At 47.0% G+C, this 17,170-nt stretch overlaps 1 protein-coding gene across 3 annotated transcripts in view; it reads right to left on the reverse strand.

Moving 5' to 3' along the window:
- Window positions 1–758: 758 nt before the first annotated feature.
- The window catches only part of CHCHD6 (coiled-coil-helix-coiled-coil-helix domain containing 6), a 117,117-nt gene continuing 100,705 nt past the window's right edge, over window positions 759–17,170 (reverse strand). For 2 of the 3 annotated variants that reach the window (XM_082487822.1, XM_082487821.1), the window contains one exon: window positions 1,265–1,300. Coding sequence is in view for 1 of the 3 variants with exons in the window: in XM_082487823.1 (XP_082343949.1) it covers window positions 1,277–1,300 (24 nt within the window). In the remaining 2 variants the exon portion in view is untranslated. Of the gene's footprint in view, window positions 1,301–17,170 lie in introns of all 3 variants that reach the window. The other variant, XM_082487823.1, reaches the window with a different exon arrangement.

The raw sequence follows: 17,170 nt of genomic DNA on the forward strand, positions 1-17,170 counted from the left end.
AGGAAAGGCGTTTTGTTGCTTTAATGAAGATGTAAAGCACTAAGTTGCTGCCTAAAGGAAAAAGAGACGAAGCAGAATACAACACAGAAAACAATTCTCAGCCCCCCTCATCCATTTTCATAAACTCTACATTAAACTCTGACATGACCTCCAAAAATCCATGTTCGCATTCTTCAAAAACTGTCAGATACAGTCAGAGAGGACACAAGCAGCAAATGCTGCCAGAGAAGCAGCTTTAGCCATAGAAGGAGAATCAAGTTACCAAGCAAGACCCGCTCCCCTGCTTTGCTGACAGGTCTTCTGCAAATCTGACGCACCTGCCTCTAGGAGGATGAAACGCCAGATGCGCACAGCTCCCACTGTCCCTCCGCTCCGCAAGGAGAAGGCTCAAAACAGAGCACAAGGCTGAAAGGGACGGTGGTTTATGGCAGACAAAGCAAGAACTGCACACAAGAACTGGTGCAAAGAAAGAGAACTTGGGCTCTGCAGCCAGCAGGCAACGGTTTTCTCAGTGTGATTCACCACCACCAGTTCCCTTCAGCCAGGACTTTGCACTCTTCCAAGTACTTTCAAATAAGCCAAAGTCATTCAGCCCAGGACCAAAATGAACAAGTTCTGTGATTTACAAACTGTGACTTGAAATATTTCTATTCCTCACACTTGTCTGGAGTTTTTGTTGGCATGGGTAGGAGGCAGAAAACAGCAATTTACAAACTCGTGGGACTGGAAGTATCTCACAGCACACAGTGACCATTAAACACTTTATTGTTTAGGAGGCAACCTTGGAAGGGAAGAAACGCGCCTGCTGGTGTAACCGATGGGAGCGTGCTAGGAACAGTTAATCCTAACAAGCTAGTTAGGGTTACTTCCAAATACCTCAGACCCCTTTCTCCAGAGCAAATGGACAAAGATAACAGCTCCTGAAACTCAGATGTGGATTGGTGAAACCAAAGCTAGCACAGGGTGAACCAGGCTCATGTTGGGCAAGTCTCCAAGCTACAAGTTGTGCTGGAAGCACCTGGGGTCAATACGATTCTTTACATTGTAATACAATAAAAAAGGAAACGGTAGCGTCCCCCTCTCCCCAGATCCTCCTCCCAACTCCAGGAACATCCACTGAGACTGAAACATGCAGGCAATTAGAAGAGGAATCATGTCGTTGTCTTGGACCGCGAAGGGCAGAAGGCACCAGTTTTGGTCATTGTCTATCCAGAAGGATGCTGGGGCTTCCAAGGGCACCTGTGGTCCCTGTCCTCTGCTCTTTGGTGGCTGATGTTTATCCAGAATTAACCAACAGCTCCTGGAGAAAAAAGGAGACAAAGGAAAAGGCAGCAAGTTAGTTACGCAGATGTTGACATGGGACTGTTTCCTTCAGAAACGAAGGAGTAATGTTGGCAGGGTGAAAATCCCACAGAAAAATCATCAGGTTTTGCCTGCAGAAAAACACAAGACACTCAAGGGGACAGAGGAATGTAGAAGCAAGACCAGCAGGTCATGATATCAAAGGCGAGACTGATGCTGTGAACAAGAATAGATGGTCAGTTGCAAATGATTAGGGTTTATAAATCCTGTGGCCTACAGCAGGAGAGAAAGGCCGTGGTCTCAGGTAAGCCTCAGAGCAGCTGGGTCGCAGGAGTAAGTGTAGTCCACACTAAGTCCCGGCCTCAGCAGGAGACGGGAGCACTTTGATTAGCTGCCATCAAACATGCACAGACACCACATCCTGGAACACGACCGACATAAGGGTGAGCGCTAGAGAGGGAAGAGGAAGAAAGAGAGGGACTGAGAGACTGCCCTAACTCCTGACGCGTTTGACAGCCTTTATCCCATTAAGACCCAAACCCTCCTAAAATTCAAAGCAAAATCATGCCTGATTTGTCCCCACGACAACCTCCTGTTTTCTAAGTAATGCATCCTCAGATCCTGCAGGTATCTGCAGATGAGCTGTGGACTTCCAAGGGGTAGAAGAAAAACAGGAGGCTTTCAACCTTTTGGGGATGGAGACTGAGGAGCCTGCTACGGTCTCTTCCTATATTTATCTCATCACTCCTATAAAGTAAAGAAATCAAACCAACAATGCCACCACCTGGCACCAGTTATAACACCTCTGCCTCTGAGGACCTGGGGTATCGATGTTGGACCCTACTTCAAGACCTAGGTAATCAGCTCTCACGCATCAGCAATGGCATCTTTATATCAATGGTGTAGCTGGCGTAGCTACACCAACAGCACAATTGCAAACGGTCATCCCATCAACACACTACTTTTTTCTCATGCTCTGCAGTTCCATTTTGCAGATCAGACGGTGCTTAGCCATGGTTCGGGGACCCTGCTAAAGCGAACCACAGACAGCTAACTGAATAGTTAGCTGCATATGGTCCACCACCCATTTTTTTCCCCTGAGCCTGGATTTGAGCTTGGTTCTACTCTCTAGACACTAGTCTTCCTTAGGAGAGAAGCTGTGCTCCCTTGAATGTGAATCAGAAAGGAGAGCATCACAAAATAATGACACTAGCACACTTGGCAATATCTGTCAGAAGGTGAGGATGTCATTTGGGCTACTTCTGCGTAGCAGGCTGATATTCGCTGCCTAACACCTGCAAGGTCAGCATATTCAGTCTACATTGACCGTGCATCTCCAAAGACAGCCCCATCTCTAACAACAATGAACTGGAAAAGCTTCAACAGAGTCAAGAATAAAGAGAAAATTGTTTGCCAAATTATTTAGACACAGCTCATCCAGAAATCTGACAAATGAACCATCAATATTACTCGACTGACTCTAATTTCCCAGGTAATTTTTCTCATCATTAGTGACTTAAAGTTTTGCACAGAGCAATACATTTTAAAAACTCCAATAGCACTCACACAAATTGTAATGAGCGAAGCAGCAACAACCCGCAATCAATTTTGCAATAAAGTAATTTGCTGTATTCACACTGTAACACTTCAGTGAAGTGTCAAGGAATGCTACATTTTGTGAAAAAGCCACTGATGTGGCCACTCTGTGGTTAACCCTTATGGAAGATAGTAAAACCTTTTTCTTTAAAGTAATTTTAAAGAATATCATAGTTACACAATTTCACGTTCAGAACCATAACTACCTATTTTTACTCATTTCAGGAGAAAATGCAAACAGCCAGCACTTAACCTCAATCAATTCTTTCCAGCCTAACCTACCCACATACCGGGAACGCATCAAGCCGGAGGCTCACAAACATTCCTTGTGCAAAAACATCAGGTTCCATCTCACTCTGGATGACTAAACTTTCTCAAAACCTTTTGCACAGTAAGCACCGGACCCAGAGCCGATAGGCTGCCGGGCAGCCCAGACACCAATTTCCTGCTGCGCAGCTCCCACCACGGGAAGCTCCCGGGAACAAAGGATGCAGGTAACGATACTGTTGATCAGCCCACCCTGCTCCCAATAGTGGGCTGATACAATTACATCTAAGACCAGGCTCTGCTGGATGGAGCAACTAATTAACGTCCCTTCCCTCCTCAGGGGCACGGAGTGCTCATGAAGGTTATAGGGTTGGCATTTCTTAGGAACCGAAGCTCTCCCAGTAGACAGCAGCCTGCACACACCAGTGACATTCCCAGCTGTTTTAGACTTTCCTGCTCAGATGCCAATCCAGATCTCGCAGCATTTGCCATGCCATTTGCAGACCACCACCATCCTGAACCCTCTAATACTGCCAAGGTTCAATTTACAAAGACAGAGAAACCAGAGTACAGTCTCTGGCTGGCTACGGACCCGTGCTCCTCTGGATCTTCTGCAGAACATGCCATGCGGTGCGGGCACGATTAACAGCCAACAATGCTGGAGGCCAAAGGTCTCCTCTGCCAGCTACTGCAGCGCGTCACACAGCCGTTGCAAGCTGCACAGCGGAAGCTCTGTAGGCCTTGTGGTCTGTTAGCACATCACATAACTCGGTGCTTGTTAGAATACGCATATAATGGTTTTCACTGTTCCTAGGCCATCAGTTTATAAACCTGTGGCTAACTACTTAGAAGCACAGTTGCATCGATCTCATGCCCCACATGCTGTGTAATAGCATGGAAGGACGCCGTATCTCTAAGACTAAACCCACTCTTTGCTCAGCCAACCATTTACACCAGCATTTTAATTCCACCTATCGTTGCAACCACGCCGACACAGGTTTGGCACCCATTCCTTTCCTTCCAACCTGGAATCGTCCCTGCAAGACGCTACCATGTTGCTACAACACTTACCTTGAGCAGAAGGAGCCAGGAAAGGGAAGGAGACGCCTCACCTCTGCTACATGCCCTTATCATTGCATAGGCACCAGACAAGTTGCATATGCAACAAGGCCAGGCAGTTTACAATCACAAACTGTTCCCACACAACAGGATACTCCCAATTAATTGAGTTGAGGCTCAGCCTGGAGAAGTTCGGTGCCTCGTCGCAAAATAAGTGCCCCACAGTTGGCATTAGTGGGTCTCTGCTGCAGCCTTAGCAGAAGAACAACTCAGGAAACAAGTAGCCTTGGAGAGTGCATCACACACTCACCCCGGCGAGAAGGGACAGTGCCCCTTCTTGCACAGGAGGGTAGATTACTTTTAACGCCACTGCAATGTCAAGCAGACACCAGGTTCCAGTCTCGGGGAGCTCCAGCCCAGCACCTCTGCATATGAATACTGTGTCCACACAAAGGCAGTTCCGCACAGCTGTGGCTGCAGCACAAACAGGAACGGCAATCTGTGCGGTCCCAACAGCAAATCCAGCTGGAGGGCACGCAGCACTGAATTCCACACCTCTCCTGGCAAGCAGGACCCTGAGCCACTAACCCATGCCCTTCTACCACTTGGGAACTAACAGCAGCCAAAATTGGCTGGCTGCTCAGCTGACACAGCCCGCCACTTTGCAGCACCTGTGGGGAAGTCAGTAGCTTTCCAGTTCTGGTTCCAGTTGAGCGAGGAGAAAGGGTCAAGCTCTGCAAGTAGATTTGCTCCACGCATCTCATCCCTGCTGAGAAGGGAGTCCAGTCACCGCCCAACACGGTCCTTCTCCCGTAACAGAGAGCTGAGGCCTCAGAACCAGCATCCGGGCAAGCAAGTCTCAGCAAGATTTTCTAATGCACCGCTCTCTCGTCTTCCTCCTGTTCCTTCTTTGTCAGTCTGAATCCCAGCGTAGGAGCTTGGGGCTGCCTGGCGAGTCCGCTGCGTCCTCTCCACCTCCCGCAGCCACTGGCTAGTCCTGCGCCTCGGCTCTCAGCCTCGCCGGAGGCTCCGAGCCAGTGGAGGAATCTCCCTCCTTGAAAGCCCAGACCCTGAAGAACTTCCTCCCTCAGTGTTTGCCAGAGACACTGTTTGCCAAGCCTCAGCTGTGCTAAGACATATTTATTTAACCAGCCTTTAGTCTCACGGGGTAAACCCTGCAAGTTTCCTCCAGCGAGTGCTGTACCTTTGTTCTAATATTCCTTTAAGCAGTCGCACCACGGCGCTCGCACATATGGGCACTGTGTAGCTATGAAGAAATCAGAAAGCAGATCCCCATGATAAATGACTCGGTGCATTTGGAGTGTCAGTGACAAAGTAGAAATTAATCTCCATAGTTCCTAGTTCCTTGTCACGTGCAGGCAGCGCTCTCAAACCCAGAATACCTGTTGGCACACAGCAGACTTCAGTAATGTGACTGCACAACTTTTTCATCTCAGTCTGGAAAGAGGCACTAACGCAGTACAAAAATCCTGACCTGTCCTAAGATGGGTGTTCAAGGCCTTTGCACCGGAGAAGGCATTTGTTGCGGGGCTATTAGCACCCCAAAGTGCTGCAAGGGACATTTGAGTCACTTTGGTTTGATGTATGCTGTAGGTATTTTTTGGTTATGTGCAGTTTGTTCTGTTACATTCAGGGTATTGGCTATTTTGTGGAGCAGCTGTGCTGACTAATGGATCACAGCACTTCTGTGCCATATAGTTATTGCGCAGAAAAGCCTCTCTGTCTCTCTCATCCTTCAGGAGTCCAACAGTTGCTGTCCTTGGGTTTGGAATAAGAAGGGGCAGGAGTATGCCTGGCAGCAACAAAAAACATTAATTCAAAACGCTATGAAGAGAGTTTTGTTTTCCCTCTTCTCTGTACTGGTGTTAATAGCTTTGCAAAGCAGAGAAGTTCACCCAATGACTTCTTGGCTACTTCCCCAGATGGTGTCTTCAAAGCTGGCTTGACAGCAGAAAAGATGCCTTTCAAAAGACTCACCAGACACATTGTCAGAACACCCCAGAAAGTGCTTTCACGTGGAAGTCCCCTGGTCTACATACCCCACCAACAGCGTGCAAGGAACAGAAACAGTTTTTCTGGTTTCCTCTCCCCCCTCCTCACTCTCCTTTGACTCACAAGAGCCTCACACTGTTTGCTTTGCTCTGCCTTGACACCTCTGCATCACCCCAATATGAAGTTATTTACCAGCGCAACTAATCTCTAGCTGTTGTAAGACTCACCTGTTTGTTCATGCATTATAACACCAATTTCCTCCAGACAATTGTTCTGATCATTGTTCTAACTCGCAGAGAGCTCCCGTCATTAGCCTTGCTTAACGGGAAATGTTTTGCCACTGACTGAGCAGCTCTGCAGTTACAAGACTGCACAAAAAATCATCCCGGTTGGGGGGCTGCGTCTCCCCGCTGAGCCGGTAGCCCCAGACGTCGCAGTAGGGAACACGCTCAGCGCTTTTGATTTTGGACGTGTGCTAGAAAATACCGGGGCCAGGAGGAACAAACACTGCTCTACAAAGGGCCACTGCTGAAAGGATAGCTGTTAATTAATCGGCATACAAACTGAAGGCGGTTTTTGTTCAATCAATGTTAATTGCATTTAATCTCGTTCTCACCATTAAGAAAAGCCACCAGGCCAGGCTGATGTTGCTAGTGCCTGACATGCAGATTCCACCCACGTTCGGGAGGCAGGGCGGGAGAAGTAAAGTAATGGAAAGAAAGGAAATAACCCTTCCTCACCCCTTCTGCATCACTGCACAATTTCATTGGGTCTGTTCCATTATTTAAACAATTTTTGTTTTCCAATAACATTACAGAGGAGCTCAAAGGATGAAACTCAGACATGGAGCATTTCACTACTAGTTATTCTTGCTCTCCTGGGTACTAGCTTAGAGCTTTGCTAACCTGCACAGCTCTGGCTATTCTGCTTCCGTAAAGGACTGAAATACAGAAAATTGCTTATGTGAAGCGGTGTGTGCTTTTTAGTCCCGGGCTGGTCCCAACAGACCTGCCAGTGCCACTCAGTATGACCTACAACTGTTGACTGCCACCTTCCAGCAGCTCTGCCAAAGTCTCCTCACTTTGCTACTGAACACAACTCCACCATGTGCCAAAGGATGCTGAAATCTGTCTTTCTCTAAAGTCTTAAAACGCAAAGTAATATTTGCTATTAAACAAACTCTGACCAAATTTGCCTTGTCAGTCAGTGCACGTTTGAAGCCTGAACTCCCCAGGTAAACCACCAGTGCACCCACCAGCGATTTGGCTTTGATCTTGGGACTGTGCCACTATCTGCCTGGCCGCCTGCCTGGGAAAGGGGAGCGATCCTGTTGCCCCAGCAGAAATCAAGCCTGGGGACAGAGGGGCAGCTTTTGCAGCACAGGAAGCCCAAGGTGGCGGATTTCATGACTACTGCCTTATTGCTCCTGCAAGTGCCTCGCGTTTTTCCAAATCAGTATCAAGAACAATAATAATCAAGACAGGGGTCTGTCGGCGCCTTTCCCCTGTGACAGCACACAACACCTGCCTAAAGCCGATGCTGCAGTTTATCATAGATTTTCTTTATCCCTCGACAAGCGTTAGTCCCATTGCCTCTCACCACATAAAGTGGACATATCACAAGTGTCGTGAAGGACTGACTGAGTTTTAAGTGGTCTGAAATGGCTCCACTAGACTTGGTCAAGATTGCTTTAAAATCATTTCCCATTAGGACCGTGACCCTCTCTCTTTACAGCCAGCGTAATGACTCTACCTCAGGGGAAGATAATTACATCCCACTATCTATACACATCAGAAAGTATACACTACAAACACTACCGCGCCTTTCTGGAACGAGTGAGAGAAGGCAATGCAGGAGGAAACACTGGATGCCCCTCTATCCCGCAACTGGAGTCACCCCGAGTCTTTTGCAAGCTCGGGGATTAGCCCCCGGGAGGGATAAAGGGATCCAGAAGGCACAGAGTGTTTCTAAAGCAGAACGACAACTTGTACAAATCCAGCTCTGGTTTTGTAAGGATTAAAATGAACTTCACCCAACTGTGAATATCCGTTGCCAGAGCCAAAAGGAATGGAAAACCACTTACTGATGCAACAGCATTTCATTATTTCAAACCTTAAGCTCAATGCTTCCAAAAATTAAGGACAGGCAACAGTAATGTTATTGCTGGGGGATGTCGGCTGCGGGGGTTTAACTGCTAAACTGCCAAGCCGTGCTCTGAGCACAATGCAATGAAACAGTATACACAAATAAAGGCAATTTCTCCATACTCTCATTCCTGCTCTTGCTACCAGCCCCCCGGATAATCAGTGGGAAAAGAAAAAAATAATCCCAGAAACCCAGAGACTTTGTATTAAGTTATATAAATTACCTGTTACCTCCTAACACAAGGAAGAGAGAAATGCAATAAATACCAGTAAAGCCACTCCAGTATTTTGGATTAAATGGATTACGGAAATGGAAAGTACATGATGCAAGATGTTATAAAACAAGACGCCAGGAAAGTGCAGGAATTTGAATCAGGCTGGCAAATGATCCCTGCAGACTATTGAGGAAAATTAATAGAGAGAAGGGGTAGAGAAAGGATACAGTAAGAATACTGACTGATGAACACTGTTGTTAGGACATGTAAATTCAGGATGTCAGACTTCCACTTAAATCTACTTCAGTCCTGGAAACAAAAATAGCAAATCCTACCGTTAAAAAGCACTGGAAGTAGAAAAGTCAGATACGCCAAGCCTCATTTCAGGATAGGTTTCCCTTGTGCATCCCTCAAGATTGAAGTTTGTGACTTTAATTATTCCTGGAACATGGTGTATATAGGGATTCAATGCAGGGATTACTAGCAGGATCCTTGTTATAAGTGCCACTTCTCAAACAAATTACACTTCACTGGATGTCAGCAACATACACAAGGAAACAAATTAGATAAAGGCAGCAGGATGGCAAGATACAGATCTGGAGCAGGGAAATTTCACAAGGTCACCCAGAAAAATAAAGACACTTAGAATATACACTCCTACAAGGTTTCTAATTCCACAGTGCATTAAGGCTTCGCGCGACCCAGACACAATACACCTCCCATACCCTGGTGACTGCACACAAGCCTGAGACCAAGCCTGATGAGACATGATTTCTTGTGAAGAAATGCCATCAGGGTGGGGGTGGAGGAAAAGAGACAGAGAAAAAGAACAACCCCAGTTGTCCTCTGAACTCCTTGGGATTACCCCATCCCATCCCATCCCTTAATTCTGACTGTTCCCCGCCAAACACAGCCGGATGGGAGAAGCCAGGCCTCTAGAGAGGATGTCGTTTTGTTTGGAGGTAGTCACAGCAGCTCCTTGGCTGTAGGGCTGCTTCACAAGCTGCTCCCAACTTTACATACTGCATTTTGTGTTTCCAGATCTCATTATGGAACAGATTATTAACCTGCACTAGTCCTAACGAGCACGTCTTTAACTCTGGGAATTTTCATGAAGACGGAAGCACAGGAAAGTCCAGTCCTTGGGTAGAGTGCAAAGAGCTGCTGAAAGCACTTCACAACCCCTCGGCTACGGCACTGTGCCTTTGAGATGGGACCTCAGCAGTGGTTGTTAAATTCTCGTCCTGGGGATTTCACCTGCCCCCTGTGAGTGTTACTAACCCCTGCAGCCTTCCCCTGGCTACAGGACGGGGAGCACTGCCTGGAGGGCAGGAGCCGGCAGCCATAGGCTCTGCTGTCAGACTCCTCCTGACTTCGCCCAGCAGCTGTAGATAAATCCCCGTCTCGGTTTCCCTTTCTGTACATAAGAGTAATACTACTTACCAACCACACAGAAGTACGATAATTATTCACCAGCAGAAGATGCTGAAGAAATGCAAAAAAGCCCACACAGAGTTCTCAAGGGATCCAGCCCCTCTGCACAATTTGCATTTAGGCTTCAGAGGAAACCTGGTGCTTTATCTTGTCCCTTTCTACCTTGCTTTAGCAGACTCCTGCACTGGATAAAGAGATTTCCTCTCTGGGTCGAGGTAGCATGTCCACATTTAAGGTACAGCTCGCTCCTGTCTAGTCCAGCTTCATATACCAAGCACAGAGGTAGGCAGAGACAACTTCTCCAAATATCCTTTTTCTACGTCTAATTCTATTTCTGCTCAGTGACACAGTGAAATTCCACGCACAAGTATTATGAGCTTGACTGGCTTTATTTGTTTAACAGTTCACATTTTCATTAAGCTGTTGCTATTCGGCAGCCAGTAATTTTATTTGTGTGATAGCCGTATTCATCTCATCCGTATGGGTGTAGATGTCGCTCTCCCTTTTTTCTGGCAGAAGAGGCAAAAATCAGCAATGATAGAGCCAAGAGAGGACTGGGAATTCTCATGTCTGTTTGCAGCTAGATATGGAATATAACTTCTACCTGGTTTTGTGAACCGGCTCCCAAAGACTAGTGTCACAATAAAAAGCCTAAAAGTAAATTAAAAAAAAAAACAACAAAACCACCACCAAACCTGTAATGGGAGACTACCTCCACTGCCCAGGTACAAAACCAGAAATTGAAATATCTTTGAGCAGAATCAGGCCCTTTGATTCAGCACGGCAACTCTTCTGCACCAGAAGCTTACTGCTGACGGAGCATTTACGGTATTTGAGCATCAGATTCTAAAGAATTAATTGCACGTCTAACTCTTGCCAATCTTTAAGTATCTCGAAATATCTGGTCCCAGGAGCTGCAAGATCTGATTAGATCACAAGGCAGAGAAGCCTGGTTGGTTGGCCCGCACCAAGCCCCAATTAGACAACCCTCTACCAAGTTCAGGCAACCAGACAGAAAAATAACAGGCGTTTTGAAATGTTAATGACCTGAACTGAGACAGTCAAATGACTCAGCCGCACCTCTTGGACAGAGGTTTCAGAAGTCACCCAAGAAACCCCAAACGCTTCACTCTGCCACTCCCCCTTTACAACATCAAGGAGCGGAGGAGCGGGGAAGCGCTGCCTGAGCGCGGGGCAGGGAATGGGCAGTGCGGGCAGGAGCGTGCCGGGTGTTCCCGCCGGGCACGACACACGCACCAGAACGGAAAGGCTGCGGACGGATTGGGAGGCCATGGAGACATTCAGCCATGCGATTACGTGCGGACGCCCGGCCACAGGCACACCCAGGCAGCAATCCACGCGAGGCTGCGTGCTCAGCCCCGATGCAGGAGCCATCGCAGGCAGCATCTCAGCAAGACAGATTGGTTCTGAGCAACTGCCCACCGGCACCCAGCGTAACCAATGCAATTAAGAGAACAGCAGATAAGATGCCCTACAACCTGAAACATGGATCTGAACAAACAAAGGGAGAACGGCGAACACTGGGAGATGCATCTTTATTTCCCAATCAATGTCTCCTCCTGCGTAAATTCCAAATCCTTCTTTCAAGATTAAAAACCTTTACCAAGTGAAAAACAAGCTCAGCATTTCTCTAGCTCCTTCCTGTCCCCTTTCCTCGTTGGAAGGCATCCTGGTAGAACACCAGATGCTGGAACAAGCTACAAAAGCCTCCTAAATAATTATCTCCCCATCTCCTCTGCTGCAAATTTACAGTCCTGCATCTGTGTCAGTACAGAGATCTGCTTCCATCTGTCTAAAACACATCCTTTACAAAGGGGACCTAAAGGTGGAATGTTTAACGGGAGCATTTGAAAATGTACTAAGAGACTGGAAAAGAAAGCGACAGTTTATAAGTGTGCTGTTCGCTTGTCTTGTGGATGCTGCTCAAGTGGAGGGGGAGCTTGCTTTTTTTTTTTTTTTTAAATATGACAAATGATGCCGGTCCCATCTTGTAATTTCCCTCACTGTGCAGCATGTCTGTTCATGATAGATACCGCCGCAGCTGCTTAGGTGTCCGTTTATCTGCTAGAAAAGTATCGTCTATTTGGAACCAACTCATCCTAAAACAGTAGCCCCAGAGGGGGAAGAGAGAAAAGGGAGGGGGAAAGAGAGATGAGGGAGCTGTCGACTGGGAATACGTCCATGCTTCTGCTGCAAAGGTTCTGGCAAAAAGCAAGCATCATATTTAGTTTTAGCTACATCCTCTCTTCCCCCCTCCGAGACCATTCTTTTCTACTGTCAGTCAACACCTCTTGACACCTTCTTTCCACAAAGACCTTACCACTAACATACATTTCATTTCATGCTTGCAACCTGTGGAAACAAAGCAAGCCCACAGCCTTCTTCCACAGGTCTGTGCCAGCGCAGAGGAGCTCTCAGGTCCCAACCTGAACAGTTTGCAGTTGAAGACAGGTAAAATTTAAAAGAGAAACAAAACACAAAGGATGGGAAAAGAGAGAGAGAAGGAACAAAAAAAAAGGCAATCAAAGGGTATTTATATTTTGTGTTTAAAGAGACTTTAAGCAGGAACTTGCCAGTTTTCTGTAGCCAGGATTAGAACAGAACAAGCTCAAACACTTTGTCCTTCTGCAGAGCCCTCCGAGCTGAATTTCACTCTCCGTAAAATGGCCAATATAGAAAGAAGCTCATAAATCCCTGTGACGTAAGTTACTTCACATTACTCTTGGGGAAACAGAGGCAGGGACAGATTCATTAATCCAAGTAAATGAATCTGTGAAGCAGCCTGGATTTCTGAATCCCCATAACGTCCCACACAAGAAAGAGCAGCCAGGGCCCAGCAGTTTCTACGCCATGCTGCCTGGCACAAGCAAAGCAAAACACTTGAATGGATGAGAATGTTTTTAGAAAGGAAAAGAACAGTCATTAACCACACCTTCCCTAGCCAGGTAAGCATGCATTCTTATTAAAACACGTTTTATTACTTTAAAATGCCTCCCACGATTTCACTCATTGCATTGTTAATACCGAAGACCAAGGTCACGTCTGTAAGATGCTGCCTCAGAAACCTGCTGAGTAGCAGAGAGCCGCAAAACCTGTCCGAACAGGTGAGTACATATTCCAGCGGCTCAGCACTGCCAGGGTTAGCCTGCCGGTAGTACCCAAGCTAGCAAGGTTAGGGCTGGCTTTGATACGTGGTCATTATTCTGCAGCCTGGGTATATCCTGAAAAGATGTTGCTACGGGCTGATGCTCCGTCCCCGGTTTACTGAATACAACTTCTATGTGCTTGCAGAGGAAAGCTGGGTGTTTTAAAGCTGTTTAGATAGTTGTAGGTTCATAAAGAGCTTTGTAAGACATTAATGTTAAGGGGTTGTTAAAACAAGCACTGAATTAAAGACTTCACTTTTAAGATAAGGAACTGTCCTTTAAAAAAATTACTTTTTTTTTTTGGGGGGGGGGGGGGTTCTTGTTTGTTTGTTTTGAAAATAATGAAACTCCACATGTAAGATGGTATCAGTCAGTTGAGATTAAATTGTGTAAGGTAGTTGTCATTACTGTGATTTAAAACTGAACCTTGCATTCAGAAAGTTCAATACTTATTGTCTCCCAGAACTTAAGTTCACAGAAAGACTGGCTGCTCCTGCAGGTGGAAGGCTAGTCCTACCGTCTCTCATCCGTGATCAGTCCACAGCCACATTCTCACACATGAATGGTCCTGAGTGGATCTGTTGACAGCTACCAAAGCACTACCAAATGGTGGTGATGATGGTGCTGACCAAAGCCCAGCACAAGGCTCTAAATTACGCAGACGGAGTCCGGCCCCACTGACACCAGCCAGCCTGAGCTTTTCAACAAGCCTGGGAAGGAAACACAGGCGTGCAAGCACACAAACACCCCCCCAGCCCACCCAGCGCGGGGGGGACAGGCCAGTCACTTGATTCGCAGAGAGCTTTTCCATTTGTCCCACTCTGCTTACTGCAGCGTTCGAACAGACAACCCGCTCCCCTTTCACATGCTCTGCGGTGGCCATTGCTCCAGAGCTGCCCATCATTTCCTTATCAAGCAGTAAAAACGTAGGATCACTAGAGACACAGCTCAGCCTTGCTGAGATTTCACTCTCTCAGTGGGTTGTAAATGCCCCTATAATGTTGGCTTTTTTAATCTTGTGTTATTATTACCCGCGGCTGCCATTCAGTCTGCAGAGAATAAAGCGCCAAGGCTTTCAGGACCCACACAATGGCTCTGTGCATTTGCCAGCGGTTGGACAAACAATACCTCTTGTGTTTCAGCTTTATTGGAAACCTTTCTGTTGTGGGAGTCTGCCTGCATGTGTCCCTCCGCTCAGGCAATGCAGAGGGGCGAGCGTGTGCTGACGAATTCGTCGGTGATTTCAGGAGCACGTGCCTCCGCGGCTGCCTATAGAACCAACATAAAAGCGTGCGGGCAGCTGCCTGCAAGCCCGGTGTGCTCCTGCAAGCCTATGGAGGGGCACAGACAACGGGTCTGCGGAGCCAGTCGGTCTTCTCTATAGATCAATCAGGGAGTACGAAGCTGAACAGGGCTCCTCTGTGAATAATTACGTTCATCTCTGTGTAAACGGCGTTGCCGGCTCATATGGAAGTCTGACGATATATGACACAACTATGAAAATGTCAAAGCTCCACTTCCCCAAATCGTGTTCTTACATGAAATCTTGGCTTCTGCTTAAAACTGAAGAGCTTGAGATCCTCGTGTTTGCAAGGAAGGCTTGAAAAGTGGAACAATCAAAAAACCACAAAGTAGAATGCAAACGAGATTTAAAAAATGCAGGGCTCTTCTAATTTGGGGAGACTGATTGTTTTGGTCGGTTCGTTATTGCTTGCTTGCAGGGGACGCTGCAGATGTGTGAACAGAGCTGCAAATACTCCCTCACTCAAGAAAACGAGCCATGCTGCGCACTCTTCACATATTCAAAACCCAAGAGAGAAGTCAGAAACTCCCCCAAACCCACAAGTTTGACTTGTAAAACTGTTTAGAAATGCACTGGGGTTATTTCATTTGCCTTCTGGTTTTAAGCACCTGAGTCATGTTCTCATACCACTGCTGTCCAGGCAGGAGGGCTAGATTATTTTACTGTATTTATTCCTTCCTTTTTCTCTTTTTTTTTTAATAAAAATACGGAACTAAGATTCTCATGTACTTGTAAAACTTCAGGAACAACTCCACAAAACTAGGGCAATAGAAAACATGCCAAATACTTCAAGGCTTGGCAACAGCGAGTGCCTGCCTGTCTCTCCGTGGCAGGAGGAATGTCTGTCTGTCTCAGCCAATGTTTCCGAGTAAGAATGTCTCATCCCGATAGCCCGTGCACATATAAAACACCTATGCTGTCAGCTCTCCAGGATGAGACCTTGACATTTTGCAGAAAACCACATCCCCATCTCCCCTGAATATCAGCAGAAGGCAGAAAAACGTGGTAGATCTGAAAATGTAAGAATCAGGTGCTGCCTTCAGCAGGAATTAAAGTTAAAATGGAACAGGCAGTGGTGAAATGAGCGCAGGGCAACACACTGCACTTGGGAGTACGGAGGAGCCGACTTAGGGCAACTAAGATGATTAAGGGCTTGGAGCACCTCCCTTATGAGGAAAGGCTGAGAGAGCTGGGACTCTTTAGCCTGGAGAAGAGAAGGCTGAGGGGAGACCTTATTATGGCGTACAAGTATCTAAAGGGTGGGGTGAAGGAGGATGGAGCCAGGCTCTTTTCAATGGTTCCAAGTGACAGGATGAGGGGCAATGGGCACAAGTTAGAACACAGGAAGTTCTGTTCAAATACACGGAAAAACTTCTTTACGGTGAGGGTGACAGAGCACTGGCACAGGCTGCCCAGGGAGGTAGTGGAGTCCCCTTCCCTGGAGATTTTCAAGACCCGCCTGGATGCAGTCCTGAGTAATGTGCTCTGGGCAATCCTGCTTTAGCAGGGGAGTTGGACTAGATGATCTCTAGAGGTCTGTTCCAACTCTGATAATTCTGTGATTCTGTGATTCTGTGACTTCCCGGTTTCCCAGACCCCTGCCTGCAGCTGGCCTGTCCCACTCCCTGCTCGTGAGCCAAGAGAAGAGGTATCTCGAAGGGGAGGAAATCAGGGCGCTGCTATCTTAAAAAAAAATAATAATAATAATAAGTGAATGGTTTCAGCACATAGTGTATTATTGTTGTGATATTATGTACCTCGTGCACCTGGAGAGATAAACTGCAACTCGCGCTCTGAGCTCTAACTTTATGGTAACTGGGCTGGCATGGGCAGATGAGCTCCGCTCTCTGTGGACAGAGTAACTGGATTGCAATGTTCTCTTCCCGAAAAGAGTAATGAGGTGCCCAGAGAGCCTGCAGAGGTGTCAGAGAAACAGATGCTGTTAGACCCTTTGCAGGCCAAAGACAGATTAAGAATAACACAATACCAGCATAACAGGACCTTATCAACAGCCTTGCAAGCGCTAAGAAGTGTAAGCTGAGCGAAGGCTGTGACACCTGTCCGCATCACAGCCCCGCTATTACTGCCTCCCGACTTCCCGCACAACCCAACTGTCCAAACGGCTTTGAAGCAAGAAACAGCAAGACAGGCAGGTGAATCTGAACTCCGATCAGCTGTCTGACGAGACGCTATGAATACCTTACGTTTCAGGAACACTTTTCAGCCCCACCATTTCCGAGACGTCCATTCGACCTCAACACTTCAAACCACAGAAGTAATCTCTGCCCAGGTAGAGATGGGCAACTAAACACAAGTTAAATGACTGCTCAAGGTCGTCCAAGGACGAGGAGAGAGACACACACGTCTAGCGAGTAGAATACTCTTCCCTTTTGAAAGGCACACAGACACACACGCGCACGCACAGGGGATTGAAACTGCTTAGCCAGGTGTGGCGCCTGCTGTGATCAACGCAGCTTCGCTCAGCGGCGACTCTTCTCGCTGCTGTTTCACTGGTGCTAAAACATAAAAAGCAAACCTTTACAACAAAATCCATTGAAACAGATGCAAATAGGGATGGGGGATTTTGCATCTGGGCTAAGTTACTACAATCTACACATCCTATTTGTCTGTTAGTTATTAAATTACCCACAAGCCATCAACAATTCAAGT

The sequence above is a fragment of the Vanellus vanellus genome (assembly GCF_965231255.1).
Source record: "Vanellus vanellus genome assembly, chromosome: 9".
Lineage (NCBI taxonomy): Eukaryota > Metazoa > Chordata > Aves > Charadriiformes > Charadriidae > Vanellus > Vanellus vanellus.